The 21,238-nt window shown below is 45.7% G+C and overlaps 1 protein-coding gene across 6 annotated transcripts; it reads right to left on the bottom strand.

Annotated features, from left to right (window-relative positions):
* Window positions 1-10,317: 10,317 nt before the first annotated feature.
* Window positions 10,318-20,045, bottom strand: flad1 (flavin adenine dinucleotide synthetase 1). 6 transcript variants are annotated; one of them, XR_001965255.2, is made up of 9 exons: window positions 19,533-20,044; window positions 18,842-19,042; window positions 16,616-17,375; window positions 16,042-16,189; window positions 15,517-15,615; window positions 13,579-13,768; window positions 13,012-13,085; window positions 11,442-12,824; window positions 10,318-11,292 (listed from the first exon to the last, which is right to left on the bottom strand). XR_001965255.2 is itself a non-coding variant. In XM_018734951.2 (8 exons), exons 2-8 carry the CDS (start codon window positions 19,007-19,009, stop codon window positions 12,689-12,691), a joined length of 1,575 nt encoding a protein of 524 aa, XP_018590467.1. In that variant the 5' UTR covers window positions 19,010-19,042; window positions 19,533-20,044; the 3' UTR covers window positions 10,318-12,688. The 6 variants fall into 6 exon arrangements, 5 of the variants coding, with proteins under 5 accessions (XP_018590467.1, XP_018590489.1, XP_018590475.1 ...); XM_018734951.2 differs by having other exon boundaries at window positions 10,318-12,824; XM_018734973.2 differs by having other exon boundaries at window positions 10,318-12,824; window positions 19,546-20,044.
* Between the last annotated feature and the right edge of the window lie 1,193 nt (window positions 20,046-21,238).

Genomic DNA, 21,238 nt, shown 5'->3' with positions numbered 1-21,238 from the left:
TAGGGGAAGTGATATTTTTCTACTTGGTATTTTTGTTTTCTTTTTTCACATTTTAGTGAAGAATTTAGCATCTTCTATGAAGAGCTGCAATCAGGGCCCTTTTTACAAGGCAAAAATGTAGTCAATAAAAATGATTGCAATAAGACTCATTTGTGCAGTTCTCTATGTCCTTACAAGTGCGTTGTGCGCTGTGTAGTGTTGCGTGTGGGATTTCGAAAGTACAGTACTGGAAACGGGAAAAGAGGGGTTCTCATGTATGCGAGTGGGCATATATGGAAAGAACACCATGGGGCAACAAGTACCTTAGACATGGGCCAGTAACATGACGTTCTCAGTTGAACACGTTCCTCACGCATGGGTCTTAATCTTGTGAAATATTCGATTGTGTGAGCGGGGAAAAAATGTTCATTTTATATAATGTCTGCAACAACGAAATACTGTAAATAATAAAAATTATCACTGAAATTAAACGCAGTATGTTAATTGTGTTATTTCAGGAACTAAATGGTTTCGTTCCAATATTTAACAGAGGCATTTAGTAATTTTTTTTTAAGGAAATGTTCTTTTTAGTTTTTTCCTCTCAATTTCCAGTGAAACATATATAGATACAGCACTGTAAGCAAAAAAAACACCCGTCAGACATTTACTGTTGGAAGTTAAGGCTGGTCTGCTTTATGGGACTAAATCAAGCCCTTAGTAATGGCATACTGCAGCCTCAGAGGAATGAAGCCCGGTCTCATTAAGACAAAGCCATCCCATAATGCATCACATCCTGTATGCCTGTCGAGAGCCCATTCCATTTATTATTCTTTTTTTTTTTTTTTTTTCTTTTTTTACGACCCTCAACAGACATGGCGTTGGTCCCTGGCAATTAGTGTTCTCAAGAAGCCTTTAGTCTACACCCATATCTTGTAATCTAGTGGACATGGATGGCACTTAAGCCCTATTACAAGCGTAGCGTTTTATTTATTGGAGGCAAATCTTAAAGTGCCTAATCCAAAGTAGTGTGGTTTTGTGCACTAACAACAAGATCACGATAGCGCTGCGTTTTCTGCTGTACGGATGCACGCGGTAAAAGAATGGGATTAATGCGCGCACAGGATTCACTGGATGTCAAGTACTGCATGTTAAAGAACAACAACATCAGGCAATGTTTCTTGGCTCTGCGCTGCGGTAATAATGACAATAAAAAATAATTACTGTTTAAATATATGTACATTCGCACACTATGTACACCGGTTCCTCACACAATAGAGTTAATTTACTCCACGAAATCACTCCGTTGGGCAAACTCCTGTTGTGAGGAGACTCGAATACCATTATTCCTTACGGAAAAAAATAGGCTCCTGGAGAAAATCGTCAGCTAAAATTAAAATAGGTGTTTTTATGCACGGGAATTATAATGCCAAAATATTTTGTAATGTTTGTGACAAAACGTTTCCATATAGCTTATCTTTTAATACTATGCTTTTGTTTATTCGTTGATTCATTAACAAAAACCACCAATTCAGGGTCACGGAGACTGTCCAGGTAGCACGAAGCGTGAGCAACGGCATACATTTTGATCATTTGGCTCACAGATGTTTATGGCGTCGAAAAGTTCACGAGGATGCTACCGATATCGTTCACGCTGCGAATCGTACGGACGCTACGCTTAGGGGCACTATGTACGGCTACTAATGAATAACGCTGAACCTTAGATTGTGACGCTGCCGCTTTATTTACACCGGTTCAAGGGTATTAAAGTTATGAAAGTTGCTCATATGAGAAATCAATTAATTCGTTTATAACTTATTTTCAAAAGTTAGTATTATGGGGCAGCAGGCGGCATCGTAGCGGCACGGTGGCCCGGAGGTCTGGACGTAGGTTTGAATCCAGCCCAGTCTGCGTGGAGTTTGCATGTTCCGCCCGTGTCCGTGTGGGGTTTTCTCCCGCAGTCCAAAGACGTGTGTCTGGTTAATCTGTGACTTTGAATTGGCCTTTGCGTGTATGGATGTGTGTGTGTGACTGGCATCTATGCTGGGGTGTACCCTGGGTCCCTGCGCTTCTGAGATAGACTCTAGAACCCCATGATAGGAAGTAGGAAGTATGTACACGAGCATATGGGAATATCTGTTTCCATCCAGAGCCTATATTAAAAGAGAGGAGTGCCACCATGGAGGGGGAAAAAACCTGGGCTTTGACACATCAAGTGTATATATCTGTCCCGATATATTTGTTTTTCTTTGTATGGGATCCCCATGATAAAAGGTGTGTGTGTATTACCAAAAAATTTTTCATAATTAAACCATTGTATAAATTACCAGAATTTTTTTGAACTTCATAGCATATGGGGACAGAAATATAAAGCTTTTGAACCAGTTCAAAATGAGTACCTGGTTTTTCTCTCGGGGATCAAACATTGTTTTTCTTTTGCAAAATTAAGAGGAGAATTAAAGCTGCAAAAGAATTCCTACCCTCCAGTGGACTCCCATCCCGTCTCATCCCGTCCAGGGTGTACTCCCACTCAGCCTTGTGCCCAGTGCTATCACGATAGGCTCCATTTCTCAGCAACCCTGCTCAGGACAAGCAGCTATTGAAATTGGAGGGAGGGATGGATGGATGGATGGATGGATGGATGTAAAGAGGGGATGGATGGATGGATGGATGGATGGATGGATGTAAAGAGGGGATGGATGGATGGATGGATGGAGATAGAGAGGGGATGGATGGATGGATGGATGTAAAGAGGGGATGGATGGATGGATGGATGGATGGATGGATGGATGTAGAGAGGGAATGGATGGATGGATGGATGGGTGGATGGATGGATGGAGATAGAGAGGGGATGGATGGATGGATGGATGGATGGAGGTAGAGAGGGGATGGATGGATGGATGGATGGATGGAGATAGAGAGGGGATGGATAGATGGATGGATGGATGGATGGATGGAGATAGAGAGGGGATGGATGGATGGATGGATGGATGTAGAGAGGGGATGGATGGATGGATGGATGGATGGATGTAGAGAGGGGATGGATGGATGGATGGATGGATGGATGGATGGAGATAGAGAGGGGATGGATGAATGGATGGATGGATGGATGGAGATAGAGAGGGGATGGATGGATGGATGGATGGAGATAGAGAGGGGATGGATGGATGGATGGATGGATGTAGAGAGGGGATGGATGGATGGATGGATGGATGGATGTAGAGAGGGGATGGATGGATGGATGGATGTAGAGAGGGGATGGATGGATGGATGGATGGATGGATGGATGGATGGATGGAGATAGAGAGGGGATGGATGAATGGATGGATGGATGGATGGAGATAGAGAGGGGATGGATGGATGGATGGAGATAGAGAGGGGATGGATGGATGGATGGAGGTAGAGAGGGGATGGATGGATGGGTGGATGGATGGATGGAGGTAGAGAGGGGATGGACGGATGGATGGATTCTATTTTATTGTTTATTTTTGTTTTTTTCTTTGAGGGAAAGTAGGTGCAAAATCAATATTTTTCCCAAAATAAGATTTTACAGTTCAAATGTCTGAAGGAAATAATATAAATGACCATGATGGAACATACTTACCCTTATAACTTACCCACTTTTTCATTATCATTCTGCGTAAGTGGTATACATACTGTACAATCATCTTCTAAAATAAAAATAATATGCAACACTTTAAAGCGTAAAAACACGCACCCATCGTACACGCACGCGCCTGCGAAACGCCTGGCGTGTTTACGCTTGATCAGAAGAGCACTTTGTCACGCAGCAAAGCGATCGCGACCGGCTGCATGTACCGTGGTACGTGCAATATTTCGCCTTCCATCTGATTCTCTGCGGACGCCGCACGAGTTCTCGTACTGCAGCTCCTTGCGTCTCACCTGTAGGTTGGTACGTTCAAACGGGCCGCGGGTGGCTACTCTCCTCGCCCCCTTCTCTCGACGTGATGATGCATTTGCAAACAACCTAATATCGGTTCATTTAATCCCGAGTTTCATGGGAGATTGCGAAAGGTGATCGTGAGCAGCACATTCTTCTATCAGCAGACTGCTGAGCAGTGAAAATTTGAACGCTTTTTAAAATGATTAAAAAAATGCATAATTAATAGGAAGGAATTCTGAACATTTTGATTTTTCGCGCGCGCCGCCACCGTGCCATCCTTCGCTCTGCGCACGAAACCACATCGCCAGCTGACAATAAGTCGGAGGGACGGGACCGAACAGCGCACCGGCTGCTCTGAGGCCCATTATGGCAATTTTAATGAGCGGACGTGTGTTTCTCGCTCAGATAAGACTCGACACAGTCCTGGATGAGGGAAAAATACCTTTCATGTGCCCGTTTTGATTTCGGAAAGAAGGGTGCTTACGTATTCCGGTTTGAGCCACAGTGTGTTTAGTGTAGCGTCAGAAATGTTAGGAATTTTAGAGGACAAGTCCCAACACAAACGGCGTGGCCGGGTAGGCCCGGCGGTAATTGCTCCGAGGAACGCTTTCTTATCGGCGGCTCGCGCCGCCGGCCTGATTCCCGTCGGGGAAATGGACTCGGAGACGAGCCGACCCTTGCCGTGGCCCTGCCCGGCTGCCGCGGGACCCCACACCCGGACGCCGTCTCCCTCATTAAAGCGGCATCACCTCGGAGAAAACGCATAAGCGGCCCGCTGCCATCGCGCGCTTAAGGTGCTCCGGCGCTCGGCTTGGCTTTTTCATCCGCGCGACGTCGCGGCGCTCGGCCCTCTCTTAGCGCGTGTACGTCACCGATGCTGCGAAACCCTAAGTCACCTTGAAGAAAGACAACTGCCGAGCAACTTGTCCAACGTCCACCTGGGCGCGTGCGTTTGCTCGCCCGTACATCTTGGTCACGCAAAGGCTGTACGTGCAAAAAAAAAAAAGGCCGTACGGAGCCCATCGGGTCGGCGGACCTGCGGTACGCGAAGTGTCGCTGTACCCGCTACGTGCGAAGCGTTTGTCGCTTCCCGGCGTGTCGGAAATTAATCGAACGGCCGTCCTTCGCGGCGCAACACGCGCAAGTACAGAAGCGATGACGTTCTTGTGGGGTTTCGCAAACGATGAGGCACCGCGCTTTTGTTTTTAACCCGTGCCTTAATGGTGTTATTTGTCAGCGATCGTTAATCTGTCTCCCTCCATAAAACTTTTGTGAACTCATGAGAGTCCCATGCATGGTTAATTATTAATGGCGGGCATTAAAACTTAATCTCGGTGCACAGCCAATTTCCATCGGTTAAAACATTTCCGCTACGGCAACATTCAGCATCTGACTGCGAGGGTACCAACATACACCCTGTTCCCTGGTTTTGTTAGCCTGGGCTCCCGCTATGAAACCGCGGCGGTATGAGAGGAGCTCGAAGCTCTCGAAGCAGGTGAAGACGGCGAGGATTTTCCATCGCGGCTCCGTTCGGATGCGCCCTTGCTAAGGCCGCGTCCGTTTCCCTCCGTTTTTCCGTAGTCCAGCATTTGGTGACACCGGAGCCGTCCGCGCGCATCGGACCCGTGACTCTTCAGCGTCCCGGCGCCCTTCTTACACCCCTGTAAGGCCAGGACAACGGTAGAGCCGCAGTGGTATCAAAACCTGAATCAGGAGCGCCTTCGGTTTACCTTTCTTCTCTTTCCACTCAACTGTGTCGCTGTTGTTTCTGGCACGAAACAGGGAAAGTCGCGCAACCGAACGTCTCGCCTCACGAAAACCTCCAACTTTCCGCCGTGGAGGACTAAGGCTCTCGTCACCGGAGAGAGAATCCGGACGGCTCGTGCGTTCGCGGTCTCGGGATGCGACCGTTTGCCCTGCCGATCCGCGGCGTGTCGTCGGTGCCCGTCGGCGTTCTGCGCAGTTTAGCCGGTTTTGCCCGTAAAAACCGAACGGCTCTCCGGCGCTTTGGTTGGCCCTCATTCCGCTGGCGTGTTCGTGGCCCACGCTGACTACTGACTCCCTGCCCGGGATGTACGAGGAAAGCCAGGGCGACCCGGGTGGCACTGGGGGCGCCCGTCCTGGGGAGGTGGTAACAGGAGTCCCGGATGCGCTGGGACACTGGGGGACACTTGTGCCTCTTGTTACCGCTCCTGCGTCCCTCCTAGTGGGGTGGGGGGGGGGGGAGCGGCGGGTAGCCGGCTGCTCTGCGAACCCAGAAAAGCTGCCAAGTCAGTGACAGATTTGTTGAAAAAAATAAAAGTGGCCACGAAGCACAAGGTCAGTGCCCACACTGCACTCTGTCCTCGCTTCCCGACAAACAAGCAACAGCGTTTATTCGATGAGCGTTTATGGCAGCTGTTGGCAAAATTTAACCCTTTTTCTGCGTCCACTTCATGCTTTCAGCGGACACGGCTCCTCGTTCGTGCAGAAGACGCCCGTCGAGCAAGGAGTGTCGTCTCGCCCCTTCTTTCCTTTCCTTCCTCTGTCCATTCGTACCCCTTCGGCTTGCGTCGTCAGCCCGTCTTTCTCGTTTCCTCGCTTCCGCCCCGCATCCTTTGTTCCCTCGCTTTCTCAGGCGCGTGTCTCGGTCTTCCTGCGGCAAGCAGCGCCAGAGCGGCCTGGCCGTGTGGGCGTCTGGGAGCGTGGGAGTGTGGGAGAGCAACGGGGGACTCGGGGAGGGATTCGGACACAATTTGTACATCGGACTGTGTTCCGTGTAAAGACTCTGACCTGGATTACTGAGCAAACAAGACACCTGCTACCAGTTCTCGCACAGTAACACTCAAGTGCGCGCACACACACACACACACACACACACACACACACACACACACATTGGCTTTCTCACTCAGTAATCCTGACCTTCGAGACACACTCTCTCGCCGACACTTCCCTGAACAGTAAGTTACACACACACTCGCTTCCCCGTGGCACCTCACTGACCGACCGTCTCACACACATAGAGGTATAAATGCGGTAAAGAGTGTACAGCGCGCAAGAAAGCCTCGAAAAACACCGGGAACCCTGGCATCGCGGGTGTCAGGAAAATTACCTTTAAATAAGCTGCCTGGTGTAAATACAATTACGGCAAGAAAACTTTAATATAACTGTCACTTTCGTTCATCCCAATAAAGATATTTACTATTTTAATAAGAGAATCAACTGTTTCCCTAAACTAATTATATGTTATGTATAATATAAATTCTATTACACCGCCACGGACAAGAAACAAGTCCTGTGAATTGAATTGTAGTTGAGCTTGTTTTAAAAAAAAAATTCTTTTAGCTGTGCAAGAGAAAGCAAAAGCTGTTTTGAAAAGTGTGACCATAAACACACCCGGGCAACTTCGCAGCGGTTTAAATGTACCGCATTTTTACAGCAGCCTCTGTAAGATGTATTTTGTATCTGGAGCACAGCGTAGTGGTGCAATACGGAGTTGTGTGAACTACACGAACGGTCCGGCCATCAGTCTCACTATTCGCTGTCCCTTTTATATTGATAGTGTATATTGATGAAGGGTTGGACCGGGTCCTGCTCTCCGGTGGGTCTGGGGTTCGAGTCCCGCTTGGGGTGCCTTGCAATGGACTGGCGTCTCGTCCTGGGGGTGTCCCCTCCCCCTCCAGCCCTTCGCCCTGGGTTATGGTTAGGCTCCAGCTCCCCGCGACCCCGTATGGGACAAGTGGTTTCAGATGATGTGTGTATATTGATGATGAGAAGATTTATTGATATATTGATTGAGCTGTTTGTCCAGTGCAGGGTCATGATGGTCTACAACCTTTCCCAGAATGATATGGTGCACCAGTCTATTACAGGAAAATCACACACACACACACACACACACACAAAAGGCAGTTTAGAGCCACCTGTTCACCTGAAACACATGTCCTTTGATTGTGGGAAGAAACCAGAGCACTCACCTGTACACCCAAGCAAACATACAGGGAACACGCAAACCGAGAACAGGCTAAGTCGGGTTCGAACCCACAGCTAAACACACAGCCCAGAAGCCGGGGAGCATCAGTGCCACCCTGTACACCCCCCACGTCACCCATCAAGCACATTTTTTACAAAGTAAAAAAGAACAAAAGTTGAAACATAATGATACATACGTGGCTGAAACGTCTAAAATGTACAAAACCCTTTAAAACAGAGATGAAGAGAGAAAGTTAACAACAATTACATGCTAATTCTCATGCTGTGCCCTATGTCTTCATGAGAAGGTGCTGGAATAAAGAGTACAGGGTAGCAAAGCAGCTTCCCAGCCACTGAGGGTTACCATATCCTCATTCTTCTCAGCCCTTGACAAATGTTCTGATTTCCACGTTTCAGTGTGAATTTAATCCAATAAATAGCCAAGGGATGATGGTCTTCAGTGAGCAGCCATTGTATATTGCACTAATATTCCGCCCTGTGTTGACAAATGTTCAGATTCAGTGATCTTTTAACACTAGAATTAATACCATTTAATTAAATGTAACGTCCATCAGTCAACAGCCCAATCCATTCTGCAATTTCAGATTTCAGTTTAATTTAAAGGCAAGATGTTTCTGAATGTATATTTCATCTGAGCTCTCATTTAATTTTTTATTCGGAAAAATATTTACGCGTGATGGTCTGAGCTGAATATATTCAAACATTTGGCATTATTATCACAAGGCCAAAAATCATGTGTAACATGAACATTTTAAAGGAGGAAATTTACATGTCATTACACACAACATATTTACACACACTGAATTACTTTTTTACTTAAAAATATATCATGGAATAACAGTATTTAATATAGTTCACATAATATGTTACTCATACTGTATTTTTACCTTTATTATTCTTTTATCTATTATTGCCCTACAGTGTTATTACCTCCGTTTAGTTTTGAGAATTGACTTCTGCTGTCACCTTCATCATTTGATTTTTAACCCGCTTTTATTTGTTTTCCAGGAGACACTCTTTTAAGCTCATTCGTTTTTTTGACCTTTTTGACATCCTATTATACTCTTTGCAATGTTACTGCTATGCACTCTTTTTGGGCAAAGAAACTAAACTAAATGTGATCTAAATGTCTCATAAGGTCTTTTTGTCTTTTATTAATCTAACCCTTTAAATTGCCTTGAACTAAGGTGTCAGCTAAATAATAATAATAATAATAATAATAATAATAATAAGGATAATAATAATACTAATAATAATTCACACATGATTCAAAGAGTCTATCCTGAAAGCATAGGGCAGAAAACAGTGTACTAAATCACAGTAATACACTATAGTCAATTTACAGTCTTCAGACTGTGGGAGGAACCTGCGACACTGAGAGGAAACCCATGCAAACAGTAATAATCCCTTCACCAAAACACACCGCATTTCACTTCATACTCATATGCAATCAGTACCAGACACTACAAAATATTTGTATTTATATTTATTTTGAACATCTTTGCCCTCACACGTCCTGCTGTATTAGGTACTTTCCTTTGTCAGATCCTCGTCTTAATTTGTCCAATTTGTAGTTAATTATGTTTTTGCTTATAGGATATGAACCCTATTGGAAATAATTGTCCAATACTAGTCCTGCAGCACGTAGGTGTCCGGTCGGGTCCTGATGGGCGACAGCATATGCAGCTTTTCCAGCTCTCTTTACACAGCTCACAGTTACAGTACCAAGTGTAAAGGGTAATTTAGTTCAGTTAAGAATATAATTACTTCAATCAAGGGCTTAAGTCCTGTAACACTAGCTTGAGCATACACTGGGCCTCCAGGACCAGCACTGGACAGCACTGGTTTGGAACATCAAAATCCCAGTACTAATGAAGTCATTAAGAGTAAAGAAACAAACCCGCCTGCGTCCGCATCCAGGAGTCACGAAGACAAGCTGAGAACCACACAGTCATTAAATCTCACACGCCGAAGCACACGAAGCAAAGCACAAAAAGTGCAGTCGTAGTGGACTTGCATTGCAAATGCTACAGTCTTGGATATTTTCAAGGGTCCTTCATTCGGCGAAAGAATTTATCATGTTCTGCTGATTAATATTCTGAGTGGAACAAGAACCAGACACCTCTGTGTCACTCTTGGAATGAAGTTTGCCTTCTCTGATGTACATTATAAATGTGCTATATAAAGTAATGTAGCCTCCTGATTTATAATAATAATAGTAACAATTATTTACCGCTGTCACCAGTAATTTATTATTATTATTATTATTTTTTAATTAATATTATTATTAATATTATTATTATTTATTAATTTCTTTTTTTAATCTGAAAATGTACTTTTAATTGTAAATGTGACTGGAATTTGAGTTTTAATTTCCTTTAATATCTCATTTTTCATTCGGACATCAGTCGTGAAAGCGGCATCCTTGAATCGCGATACATGTAAGGAAAAGAGGTCAAATGTCCTTTTTTATTAATCAAGGTGAGTTGCTTATTTTCACAATATCTGGGAATGTATTCAATATAACATATTACAATATGATATTTATAATTTGATATTCCCTGCATTCACTGTGTCAAGTTGCCAGATTGCAAACCTGCTGCTTTTCAGGGAAACTCACCAAAAGAAGCACTTTGCATCACTGAAGCTCTTCTCTCAGCCCCCCATCGCAGATTACGTCCAGGTACAACATAATAATTTCACCCTCGAGGCGACTGACACCAAAGCAAATGCGATGAAGGAATTCCATGAGGAGAGGAACTTAACAAGCAAAAGTCTTCCGTCTGAGTGCACATATAGTCATGCGCTCAAACGAGACTTATGCGCAGAGTAACCCTGCAATAACATACCTGTAATGTAGCTAATAAATACAAAAAAATGCACAAGAATATTGAATAATAAGAAAAACCGTAAGTATAATATGATAAGGATATCATTTATTTCACTGATGTCTTTCTACTTGCAACTATTTACACATTCAGACAGCACACAGCAGAGTATGTTTCACTGGAGCAGTTCAGGATGAGTAAATGGCACTAGGGCAGGAGCAGGGAACCTCGCACCTTGAACCTGGGCCCCTGAAGTGCTAAACAGCAGCCCTAGGCACCTGCTGCAGAACAGTGAATAATAATAATAATAATAATAACAAGAATGATGATGATGATGATGATGACGATGCGGCCTGCGCTCCTTACTGCTGTCGCTGTCACCAGTGTGACTTTTTGAGCGGCTCCGCCCGCCGGTGACGTGTGGGCACCGATAGAGCAGCGCGCGCTGGGGGGCGGGGCGGTAATTGGAGGTGTAACAGGCCGCGCATCCCGGGGCGTCGTCGTAAGCGAGTCGCTTTATTAGATTGGCCCGCATCGATCCTTGTTGCCGGAGCGTTGACTAATTTCCAGGCGGAGAGAAGCGATCGATTCACCGGGATTCAATCCAGCCTGAAAACAGGCGAAGTAATTTACTGTAATCACGATGCCCAATAGAAAACGGGGACACACCGCACCCGTGCGGCCGGCAGCGGGAACTGCGGCGCGAGCCCCTGTGTGCGCGTGTGCCCCGGAAACCATCTTGGTGTGAAGTACCGTACCGTGCTGTCAGAGAAACGTGTGTTTATTCCTAGTGGTGATGCGGCGAAAGCAGGACTGCGACACACCGCTTAGAAAGAAACCCCCCAACAACAGGAGGACATCTTCTCGAGAAACACATCCCCCCCCAGTCGGTGGCACCGCCTTCCTTCCTCAGTCGCGTCAGAAGAGCCGGACGTTAGGAGCGCGCGCCCGAACGGGCACCTCCAGCAAATCGATTGAACCGCCTTTCGTTCCTTCATCTGCCCTTTAATAGCGTCTCAATCTTTTATTTCATTTTTGAGCATAAACGAATAAAATGACTTCTGCAGAAATTGATACGCGCGCAGCCGGAACAGATGTGAATCAAATCGTTTAAAATATTTATTCTCCGAGGGCGGCCTTCGCGCACTCGCGGAGCAAGTGTGTAGTACAAAATGTAGGCTGTACCGAATGTAGGGTGTAGTACTAAATGTAGCGTGTAGGGAAGGTGCAGCGCGGCTTTGGGGTGTACCTTTAGCCTGTAATATGGCCGCAGGAACTTGAAAGTCTTCCCTTAAAGCAGGCTGCCGCGAGGAAGCGCGCTACTCAAACGCTGAGGCGGCGTACTTGACTTGTTACCTCAGGCCCTCACGCTGGAGTGGAAGCTGAGCGCGACGCTACCTCCACACTGACATTGTGCGAAACTGTCCATCTGTGCCTCAGCGCAGTCCTTCCTATGTCAGTTTCTAGGTAAAGCACACAAAGAACTGACTCTGGTACACAGAGGTAATGTTTTTAAGTGTTAACACACATTGGCAGCCAGTTCCCGGCGTGACTGACGGGACAGACTCCTGGGGAACACGTCTGATCTGCCGCGGGCTCCGCATCCGTGTCCGCGGCACCGTGCGGCTTCACCCCCGACGTCGCCGTCAGCAGCTTCCTTTCCACCACCTCTGCTTCAATCGTAACCACCACTGTCTGCAGAGGTCTGTGGCAACCAAGAGGTTGAACGACCCCACCCAAACATTCAGTGCAAATATTTACACAAAAAAAAAGAAAAAACAGAACTGGACCCTGGTTATTTCAGCTGTGAGTTCAAGACAGACTATATATGGATCATATTCATTTCTATGCTCCCCGTAGATAAGCTCTTCATTGGCTCATGCCACCGTCTTTATCTTTTTGTCTGTACACAAAATATGCACCCGTACAGAATTCTGGCTTTCGTGTGCAGAGGCATGCGTGCATCCGCTGGACGGTCTGAAGCGTCACACCCTGAACGGCGGCATCAGACGCGAGGGTTGCGCTCTTCCTCTGCATTCTCCAGCAGGTAGGCAGATTTATAGCGGGTCATGCCCCTTTTGTCAACTACTTTTAGTGCAGGGTTCCTGGTGGTGTCATCCATGCTGCCCAGAGAGGTGTAACTGGAAAAGAGAAAGACATTCCATTTTAGGGTCGAATATCTACGGTATGGCCTCTGGACATGATCCACACCAGATCTACCAGTGACAGGATCTGTTGCCCAGAAGGTGAGGAGGCACACAGAAAGCATGAAAAACTGAAAGAGAACAGAACTGAAGACTGATGAGACAGAGAGATGAGCATTCTCACCCTTTATCGTAGAGAATACAGTACGGAACGTACAGGGTCCTCAGGAATGACCAGATCTCATGGTACGTCCAGTCCTTTGAAAGAAAGTGAGACAGGACTGTTATCTTGGTATAAGCAATCTCATAGCAGAAGAGCAACAAAGCAAATCAAATCGCTAAAATAATACAAGTCTATTGCATTGTTGTAGATGACCACAGAGGATCCACAGCTCTTGGTACACATTATCCACTTAAAACACTGTTTGAATGGCAGCATTGTGTGCTAATAAATGCAATCACTTTGCATTACTGCAGAGGACCAGGGTAATTTGAATTTCAGGCTCAAAGGGGTTGTAGTAATGAACTCCATTTCATTTCCTATAATCTCACATCATTAGTCGTATCTTGGAAAACTTTACCTGACATAAAGCTAATTACTGGATTAAAAATAAAATAAATTTGTATTTTTGGGTGGTACAAAGGAAACATTTAAAGGAAATGCTTAGATAAATTGTAGAAGGACACTGTATATTTTAAAAAGAAATTGTAGACTAGTGATCTGCATGTAAACCTTGAAGTCGATTCTCACCAGGAGGGGATTGACCCTCATATACTCGGGCCAGCCGGGGTCAGTGGGGCACAGTGGGGTTAGGGTGTGTGAGTACGGGTCGCTCCGTCGGGTCCCCATGAGGACTGCTTTCAGTTCTGGCCTCCGCTCCCTGACCTCCCTCAGGGCCTGCCGGATGCTGCCCTCAACTGAGAAGAGCTCCAGGTCATACCTGGATGGGCAGAGGGAAAAGGGCACAGCTTTGCTTAGTTCTTCCACATAGTTTGATGGAGGAGGCAGCAATGGTGCACTCTTAACACACATAAAGTTCTATAGAAAGGTATAACATACATCGCCACTCTCAGTGCCCAACCAGTGAGAGAGGGTTAGCAACACTACTCAACATTCCAAGAAGCATTTTAAGGCTGTGAATGACATCACTTTTTTTTTTTTTTTTTTTTTTTTTTTTACAGAACTAATATATATGTTAAAAGTTTATTAATCAAAATGAGTATATAGTTTGCTGCTTACATTTAAACAACTGTTAAATATTAAAAATATTACTCAACATAACTATGTGTGCAGCTCTGGAAAATATGTAATTATGTTGTTGTTTCAATATTCTGTTGTAATTTCAGTGCCCCCCCCCCCCCAGTCTCGCTCAGCTGGTATTCTGCAAGGTTCTTGTACTTTTCCTCATCCACACCGCTTACCTAGACTCTGTCACAGCCTCTCACGGGTTCTCCCATCACTGCAACATAAAGATATTCTGTCCCTTCTCTCTTCCCCCATCCAATACAGATATATTCATTCGTATTACAGTTTTGCCTCACAGATGTTTTGGCCAGGATGATCAACCATCATCTACAACTCAGCCTTTCTAAGAGTGAGAACCTTCATTTCCCAGCATGCCCACCCCACTGTCCAGAACCTTTATCAAGCTAGGCAGTATACTTATCTCATTTGCTTAATCAGTCAGCAGTTTGGGAGTAACAGTTGACTGTAGACTCTGCTTCTACCAGCATATGAAGGTCATAACCCTATTCGGCACAATCTACCCACATCTCACAGCACATTCTACACTGCTCCTGGCCCTGGGTATGGTCCAGAATATCCCGCCTGGACTACGCAGCTCCCTCCTGTCTGATCCACAACCCCATGGCATGAGCTGTGTTCAACGAGCCAAATCCTTCCTATGCATCTCCCTTCCTTGCATCTCTAGATTAGCTTCCTTCCTGTGGCTGCCAGCATCAAATTCTAAGATTCTGATTATGGCCCATAAGACAGTCAATGGATATGCACCCCAATACCAAACTCTGTCCCTTATAACTCCTGAATCCCTTTGAAGAATCCAAATAGGTCTCAAACTGCATCTTTTTGGGACCCACTTCTATTCTGATCTTCTAACAGCTACATTAATTTGTATCACATCACCTTCTTTGTATTTAGTACATGACTCTCAGTTCTAGGGACACCTACTCAAGTAAGGTGCGCTGGCAAAAAGGGTCTCAGACAAATTGCGTATCTGTATATAAAGTTTCTTGTGGTGAAACTGATTTTTGTATACCCTCAGTTATATATCACTTCTGAGAAAAGCATCGGATAGTTGAATACATGCTAATGAATAGGCTGAAAAAATTATACTTTTGGAGGGGCTGATCCTCTAATAATTACCCTCACCATGTTGTCCATTTCAGCAGAAGGGGGGAAACTCCTTGGTCAGCATTTCGTCCTACTCAGTCCAAGAGGTACAGTATTTTTCCTTGTTCTCAGTTTTCCATCATTTAACTTATTTACCCAGCAGAAAGATATACAGGGAGATAACGGCAGTTCGCCAGCAACCAGCAGCTGCTGTGCGGAAGAGAGGAAAACCCTACTCAACACAGATGAATGACTATATCAGGGAGAGACATCAGCATGTATTACAGAGGGAAAGGTGAAGAGGAGTCAGCGTACACACCACAGAGGAGGTCGTCTCACCTTTTTGTTGTGTCCTGCAGAAATCTTTCCATCTCAGGAAATGGGGACACAATGCGGATGTAGAGCGCTTTAACACGGTCCTTCCCCTCCGGGTACTTCCTACGACAGAAAAAAAAATCCCACCAAGCCCTTTTTAGCCATCATGTTCATTTATTGTTAACTGCACTACAAAAGTCTCACTGTTCTCAGAATCAACGGATTCGCCTGAGCCCACCCTGATGTTTCATTAAAAAAAATATTAACTTTTCACCAACACAGATGAACAAATGACATCACCCACACAACACATCTCTGCTTGTTCAGCACGAGTGAGTGTTAAGAGTAAAGGATACAGCCATTAACAAACACACAGACAGCAAGCCAGTGAGAGAGAGAGAGAGAGAGAGAGAGAGAGAGAGAGAGAAAAAGATAGAACATCTCTGCTCCTTATCATTCATGCCACAGCAGATCAAAATGAGTTTCCTAGAGGCAGCGATAAGCCGGAATGGGCTAAGCTGACCTTCCTACCTGCAATGTTCCCCTCACCTTCTTAGCGCAGCATAGTACAGGTGCAGCAATGCCGTGCAGTCTTTACCCCCATTGAAGCCCACGCAGATCTCACCCACTGAGTACTGCTCCAATGCCATTTCAATGACTCTCAGGGCTGACATCACTTTCTGGCCCAGTGGTGTACCTGGGGAAGCCAAGGGAGTGACGGGTGGTGCTTAGGCTCTTTCCTCACAGTACCGCTTTTTAATTCCCAGTTTGACACCTGTATTCTCCATTCTTTCCTGATCTTCCCACCTTCCGATATTCCCAGTGGCACAGCATTTATCACAGCAAAATACTCGCGCTTTCATGTGGTTGCTTAAACCCCTATTATACCCGATTTTTTCAACTTGAGGAAACAAGTTAGCCAGATGAAAGAGTGATTGTACCTCATCTTCTATTTTTATCCCCTTTCATTTCCATATTTCACATTCCACATCTGCACTATTCAGATCCTTCATTCAGCTCTGCTCTTACCTCATCTTCCAATTCATTAATTTCATTTCACCTCCTCTTCCAAAACACTTGTACTCAACATGTTTTCCACTTAATATAACCGAGTTCTTCTCACCAGTATTAGCCAGTCTGTACACCTCTGCCATGGCAAGCGAGACCGGATCAGTTACCAGTGGCACCACACTCCCCGTTGGCAGCTCCTCCACCAACTGACATCGGGCCACCTCCACATCTTCCGCGCTGTCTGAGTCCAGAACCAAGCGGACCCGGTGGTAGTTACTCAGCCAGTCCGGGTAGGAGCCCAGAGACACCTTCTTCCCCCATGTTGCCTGGAGTCGCGTCAACACTGGTGCAATCTCTGCCTCGTCTGCATTCACAAAAACCTCCCGAGTGTGGAAGGTGGTGCCAGATCCAGCAAACAGGTGCTTGTGTCCATTGAAGGCCCTCTCTAGGAGGGAGGGGATCCCAGGAAAAATGTAGACATTGTGCACACTGACCAACGGGTAACGCAGTGGCTTCCCAGTCTGTGGATCTGTCCCATAGTTCAGCGTGGAACTCTCTGGTACCAGTGCCAGCTTCATGGCAGGACTGCCTGGGTCAACTGTCCCAAAGAATTCCTTCACCAGCTTGATGAGCTCCGGGTGTGGCTGGAGCTGCTCGCCAAAAGCCATTGCAACACCCTCAAAGGTGACATCGTCATGGGTGGGGCCAATGCCCCCAGAGGTGATCAGATGGGTGCAAAGTGGTGAGAGTGCAGCTACCTCTTTTGCAATGACATCTTGCTGGTCAGGCACCACAACAATTCGCTGCACGCACACCCCCAGTTTGCGCAGTGCACGGCACAGGAAGCTACTGTTGGTGTCTTGCGTGTGGCCCTGCAAAGACGGAGGGAGAGTGTTAATAAGAGACACACACACACACACACACACACACACACACACACACACACATTTTCGGAACCGCTTGTCCCATACAGGGTCGCGGGGAACCGGACCCTACCCGGTAACACACGGCATAAGGCCGGAGGGGGAAGGGAACACACCCAGGACGGGACGCCAGCCTGTCGCAAGGCACCCCAAGCGGGACTCGAACCCCAGACCCACTGGAGAGCAGGACCCGGTCCAACCCACTGCGCCACCGCGCCCCCTAATAAGAGACATTTATAAGCAAATACTACAAAGTGATAAGCAGGTAATAAATACTAAATTAAACATTGATGCATAAAACATGGGGGGGGTGCGGTGGCGCAGTGGGTTGGACCACAGTCCTGCTCTCCGGTGGGTCTGGGGTTCGAGTCCCGCTTGGGGTGCCTTGCGACAGGCTGGCGTCCCGTCCTGGGTGTGTCTCCTCCCCCTCCGGCCTTGCGCCCTGTGTTGCCGGGTAGGCTCCGGTTCCCCCGTGACCCTGTATAGGACAAGCGGTTCTGAAAATGTGTGTGTGTGTGTGTGTGTGTGTGTGTGTGTGTGTGTGTGTGTGTGTGTGCATAAAACATTTTCACAGTAAAATCTTTTTTTTGTTTTTCTAATTTACATCTGACTTTGTAGTGGTACCCTAATCCTCTGTCACACAAACTGAAAAATTATGGATTAAAAATCAGTCCCGTGCTACATTTCACTGGAGTTCCAGCTACAGAGGGAGCAAGAGCATCATGGTCACTGGGCAACTTGGCAGAGCTGCACTATTCATAGCTTTGGATCACTGCCAACACCGAGGCCCAGCAGATCGACAGGACAAAGGTTGGCTCTCCCTGAGGTGAGGTAGGCTCCAGGATCAACACAACCTCCACCTTAGGCGGAATATGGTTCCACACCAGGCAAACTGGTATTCTCAGCCTAAATACGGACACCAGTGGACCTGGTCTGCTTTGGGTTAAGGTTCACAGGACAGATGGGACAGTGGTAACACTAACTCTGTGGAAAGACAAGTGGCTCTTTGCCCCGCACACACACACACATTCAATTCTTCATATTTATATACCATCACTTCAAACTACTCTCTTCACAACATGATGGAGAAGTAACTCATAAAAATTTGGGGAAGCTGGTAATATAGTGGTTAGAGCTGCTGCCTTTAGACCAAAAGGTTACAAGTTCAAATCCTACCTTCAGCTGTAATACCCTTGAGCAAGGTACTTACCTTAAATTGCTCCAAAAATTAACCAGACTCTTAAAATACCCCAGCTGTATAAATGGGTAAAAGCAGCTTAACACTGTAAGTTGCTTTGCTGAAGAGCAACATATAAATGTTTATTTATTGAATACAGTATTGTTCCACTTATGCAAGAAGGACAAATATGACAAAAAAAAAAAAAACTAACAAACAAAAAAACCTCTCTCCTGACCTTAAGGATCTCGTCCCCCACAATGATAATAGCAGCGGTGACGGCGCCCCCTTCAGCGTGGGAGGAGCTACTGCAGGTCACGTGGTTTTGCGCCATGCCGCCGAACTGGGCTCCTACTCGCTTCACACGCTCAGCTGCTCTCAGCACTCGAGGCAAAGACCGTAGCATTCAGTCCAGAGGAGGAAGCAGGGCAGGGCTCCGCTTATAGGGAACAGTAGAGAAAGCGACAAGTTCACTCACGGCAGTGGTAACAGGCAGAGAATGGCAAGTTAAGATCAAACGGTTTGTTCAGGTGCTCTCAGAATCCCTGATGAAAGTGAGAATCGTTTTCATAAATTCATACGTAACTGTAAACACACCATCAGCCCTACAAATTTCTCATTAATCGTTAGCATTAGCGCATGTCATGATTTTCAGTTCACTCTGTTTAACCATAGCTTTACCTAAGTTATTTACATGTAACATGGCTGTAAGCAAAGTCACTGGGTAATACACGACTAAAATGGTTTCGCTCCGATCCGCTGCCGGACTCAGCTAGTTGTTGGACTGTTAACACCGCATAGCACGACATGCCGCAGCTGCAAACGCGTGGTGAAGTTACTTTACCGTGATCTCATATCTTACGAGGATATCTCGTGTAACAAATACGTTTACGCGCAAAACGAACCAGCAGCACCTTCGCTTCGTTTACCTTTTTTTCCTACCTCGTGTGCTCTTCTCCTCAATCGGCATCGCTGACTGTCGCTCAAGCGGCCGGTGACACCAGACGACCAATCAAAAAAGAAAAAAGTCCACTCCTGCTCATAACCAACCAATGGTTTTGTAGGAAGGCGGGGAATAGGCCTGCACCGCTGCTATCGCGGAAGTCTCACGGACTTCTCGCTGTGTCGCACTGAAATCTCACCCTCGTGCTCTACGGTTGAGGCGGCGCGTCGCGCAGCGGTTCGAGTCCAAAGATCTGTTAGCAAAGTAGTAACGAAGGTCGTCTGGTTATATTTGTAATACTCCGAACAAAGATAAAACAATAATGACCAGAAAACTTAACCAGTTAAACACTCTGGTCACGCAAGTCCTGTGTACAAGTTTGAAGTTATCAGCAAATTCATCTGACTTGATGAAGGAGGTGGGGGGCGCGGTGGCGCAGCGGGCTTGACTGGGTCCTGCTGTCCGGTGAACCTGTCTCATTTAAATTGGTGGCACTGATAACATAGCGTTATATAAGTGCATTTTGCGCAAAACTCGTTCATTGCACAATTTATTGACTGACAGTCGTACCTGTAGGAGGCGCAAGCGTACAATAATTTGGAGAAATAATTCAGGTCGAAACCTTGTTTAAAATGAGTGTGTTCTTGTTAAACTTCATTTGCTTATGGCTTTAGATTTAATATGTTTTAATACGTGCTGTATCTGGAGTTTAGCTTGTACAAAACCGATTTGGGAAACCGGTAAGGGAAATTAGTGTGGCAGCATCGGCAGCCTAATGTAATTTCAAAACACATTAACAACAATGCGTTTAGCTCATGGTGACATAATAACGGACCCGCATTTAACACAATAGTAAATGCAGTGTTTCGTTCAGCTCTTGCGCCATAAATCTCTGCGCTCAGGTGTTGTATTCAAACAACTTGTGCTGCGAGCCAAACTTCTGTAGTGGAGATAATATCAGAGAAACTGTGTGATTTATAACACAAAAGTAAAATTATTTTCCACTTTTTCGGGATTCAGTGCTTTTTCAAGGCCACTTTATCTGCTCCTATTGCTCTGCTTCTATTTGTCTTCAGCTGACATGTGCGGATGGAGAGGGGTTAAGGGTATCTGAGAGAACGGGATGTGGGGACTCGGCAGAAAGAGGACAAACTATGGAGGTCACTCAGCTGGGACCCCCCGACTTTGCTGTGTTGCCTTATGTATCTGAGGTCAGGTTTGTCATCTAATAAATATTTCAGTTCAGCCTACCTTGCATCCGACCTTGGTTTCAGATTGATTGGAAGAAGTTATAAATTGTTTTAAAATTAATTTAGCTGCAACATGCATATTATACAGAATATTTTTTATCCAGTGTAAGTAGTGTATCCAGCAGTGTAAGTCACCTTGGTGAATAAGGTGTGTGGGCTGATAACACCATATAGAGTTCATTGGAGAAAAGCGTCTGCTAAATAAATAAATGTAAATGTATGTTTACCAAGGACACCTGTCTTAAGTAAAACCTGCTGAATCTGTAATAAAATGTACAAAAAGTGGAAGATGTTTAAGTATACTGGTATTTGATTTTTTAATATAGAGCAGGAAAGCGACCTACATATGATATAACCTATATAGACAAATTGTGGTATATATGAATGCGTATATATATATATGTGTGTGTGTGTGTATTTAATCACACACACACACACACAC

This window comes from Scleropages formosus, chromosome 18 (genome assembly GCF_900964775.1).
Source record: "Scleropages formosus chromosome 18, fSclFor1.1, whole genome shotgun sequence".
NCBI lineage: Eukaryota > Metazoa > Chordata > Actinopteri > Osteoglossiformes > Osteoglossidae > Scleropages > Scleropages formosus.
This window is presented reverse-complemented; position numbering and strand designations above follow the sequence as displayed.

What these genes read in the sequence shown, in the direction of transcription:
- flad1 (XM_018734951.2), bottom strand. Translation starts at nt 19,009, where the DNA reads ATGCTACGGTCTTTGCCTCGAGTGCTGAGAGCAGCTGAGCGTGTGAAG. An exon ending in GTACAGACTGGCTAATACTG is followed by an intron (nt 16,190 to 16,615) that starts GTGAGAAGAACT and finishes TGGCTTCCCCAG; the next exon opens with GTACACCACTGGGCCAGAAA. An exon ending in CTGCAGGACACAACAAAAAG is followed by an intron (nt 13,769 to 15,516) that starts GTGAGACGACCT and finishes CTGCCCATCCAG; the next exon opens with GTATGACCTGGAGCTCTTCT.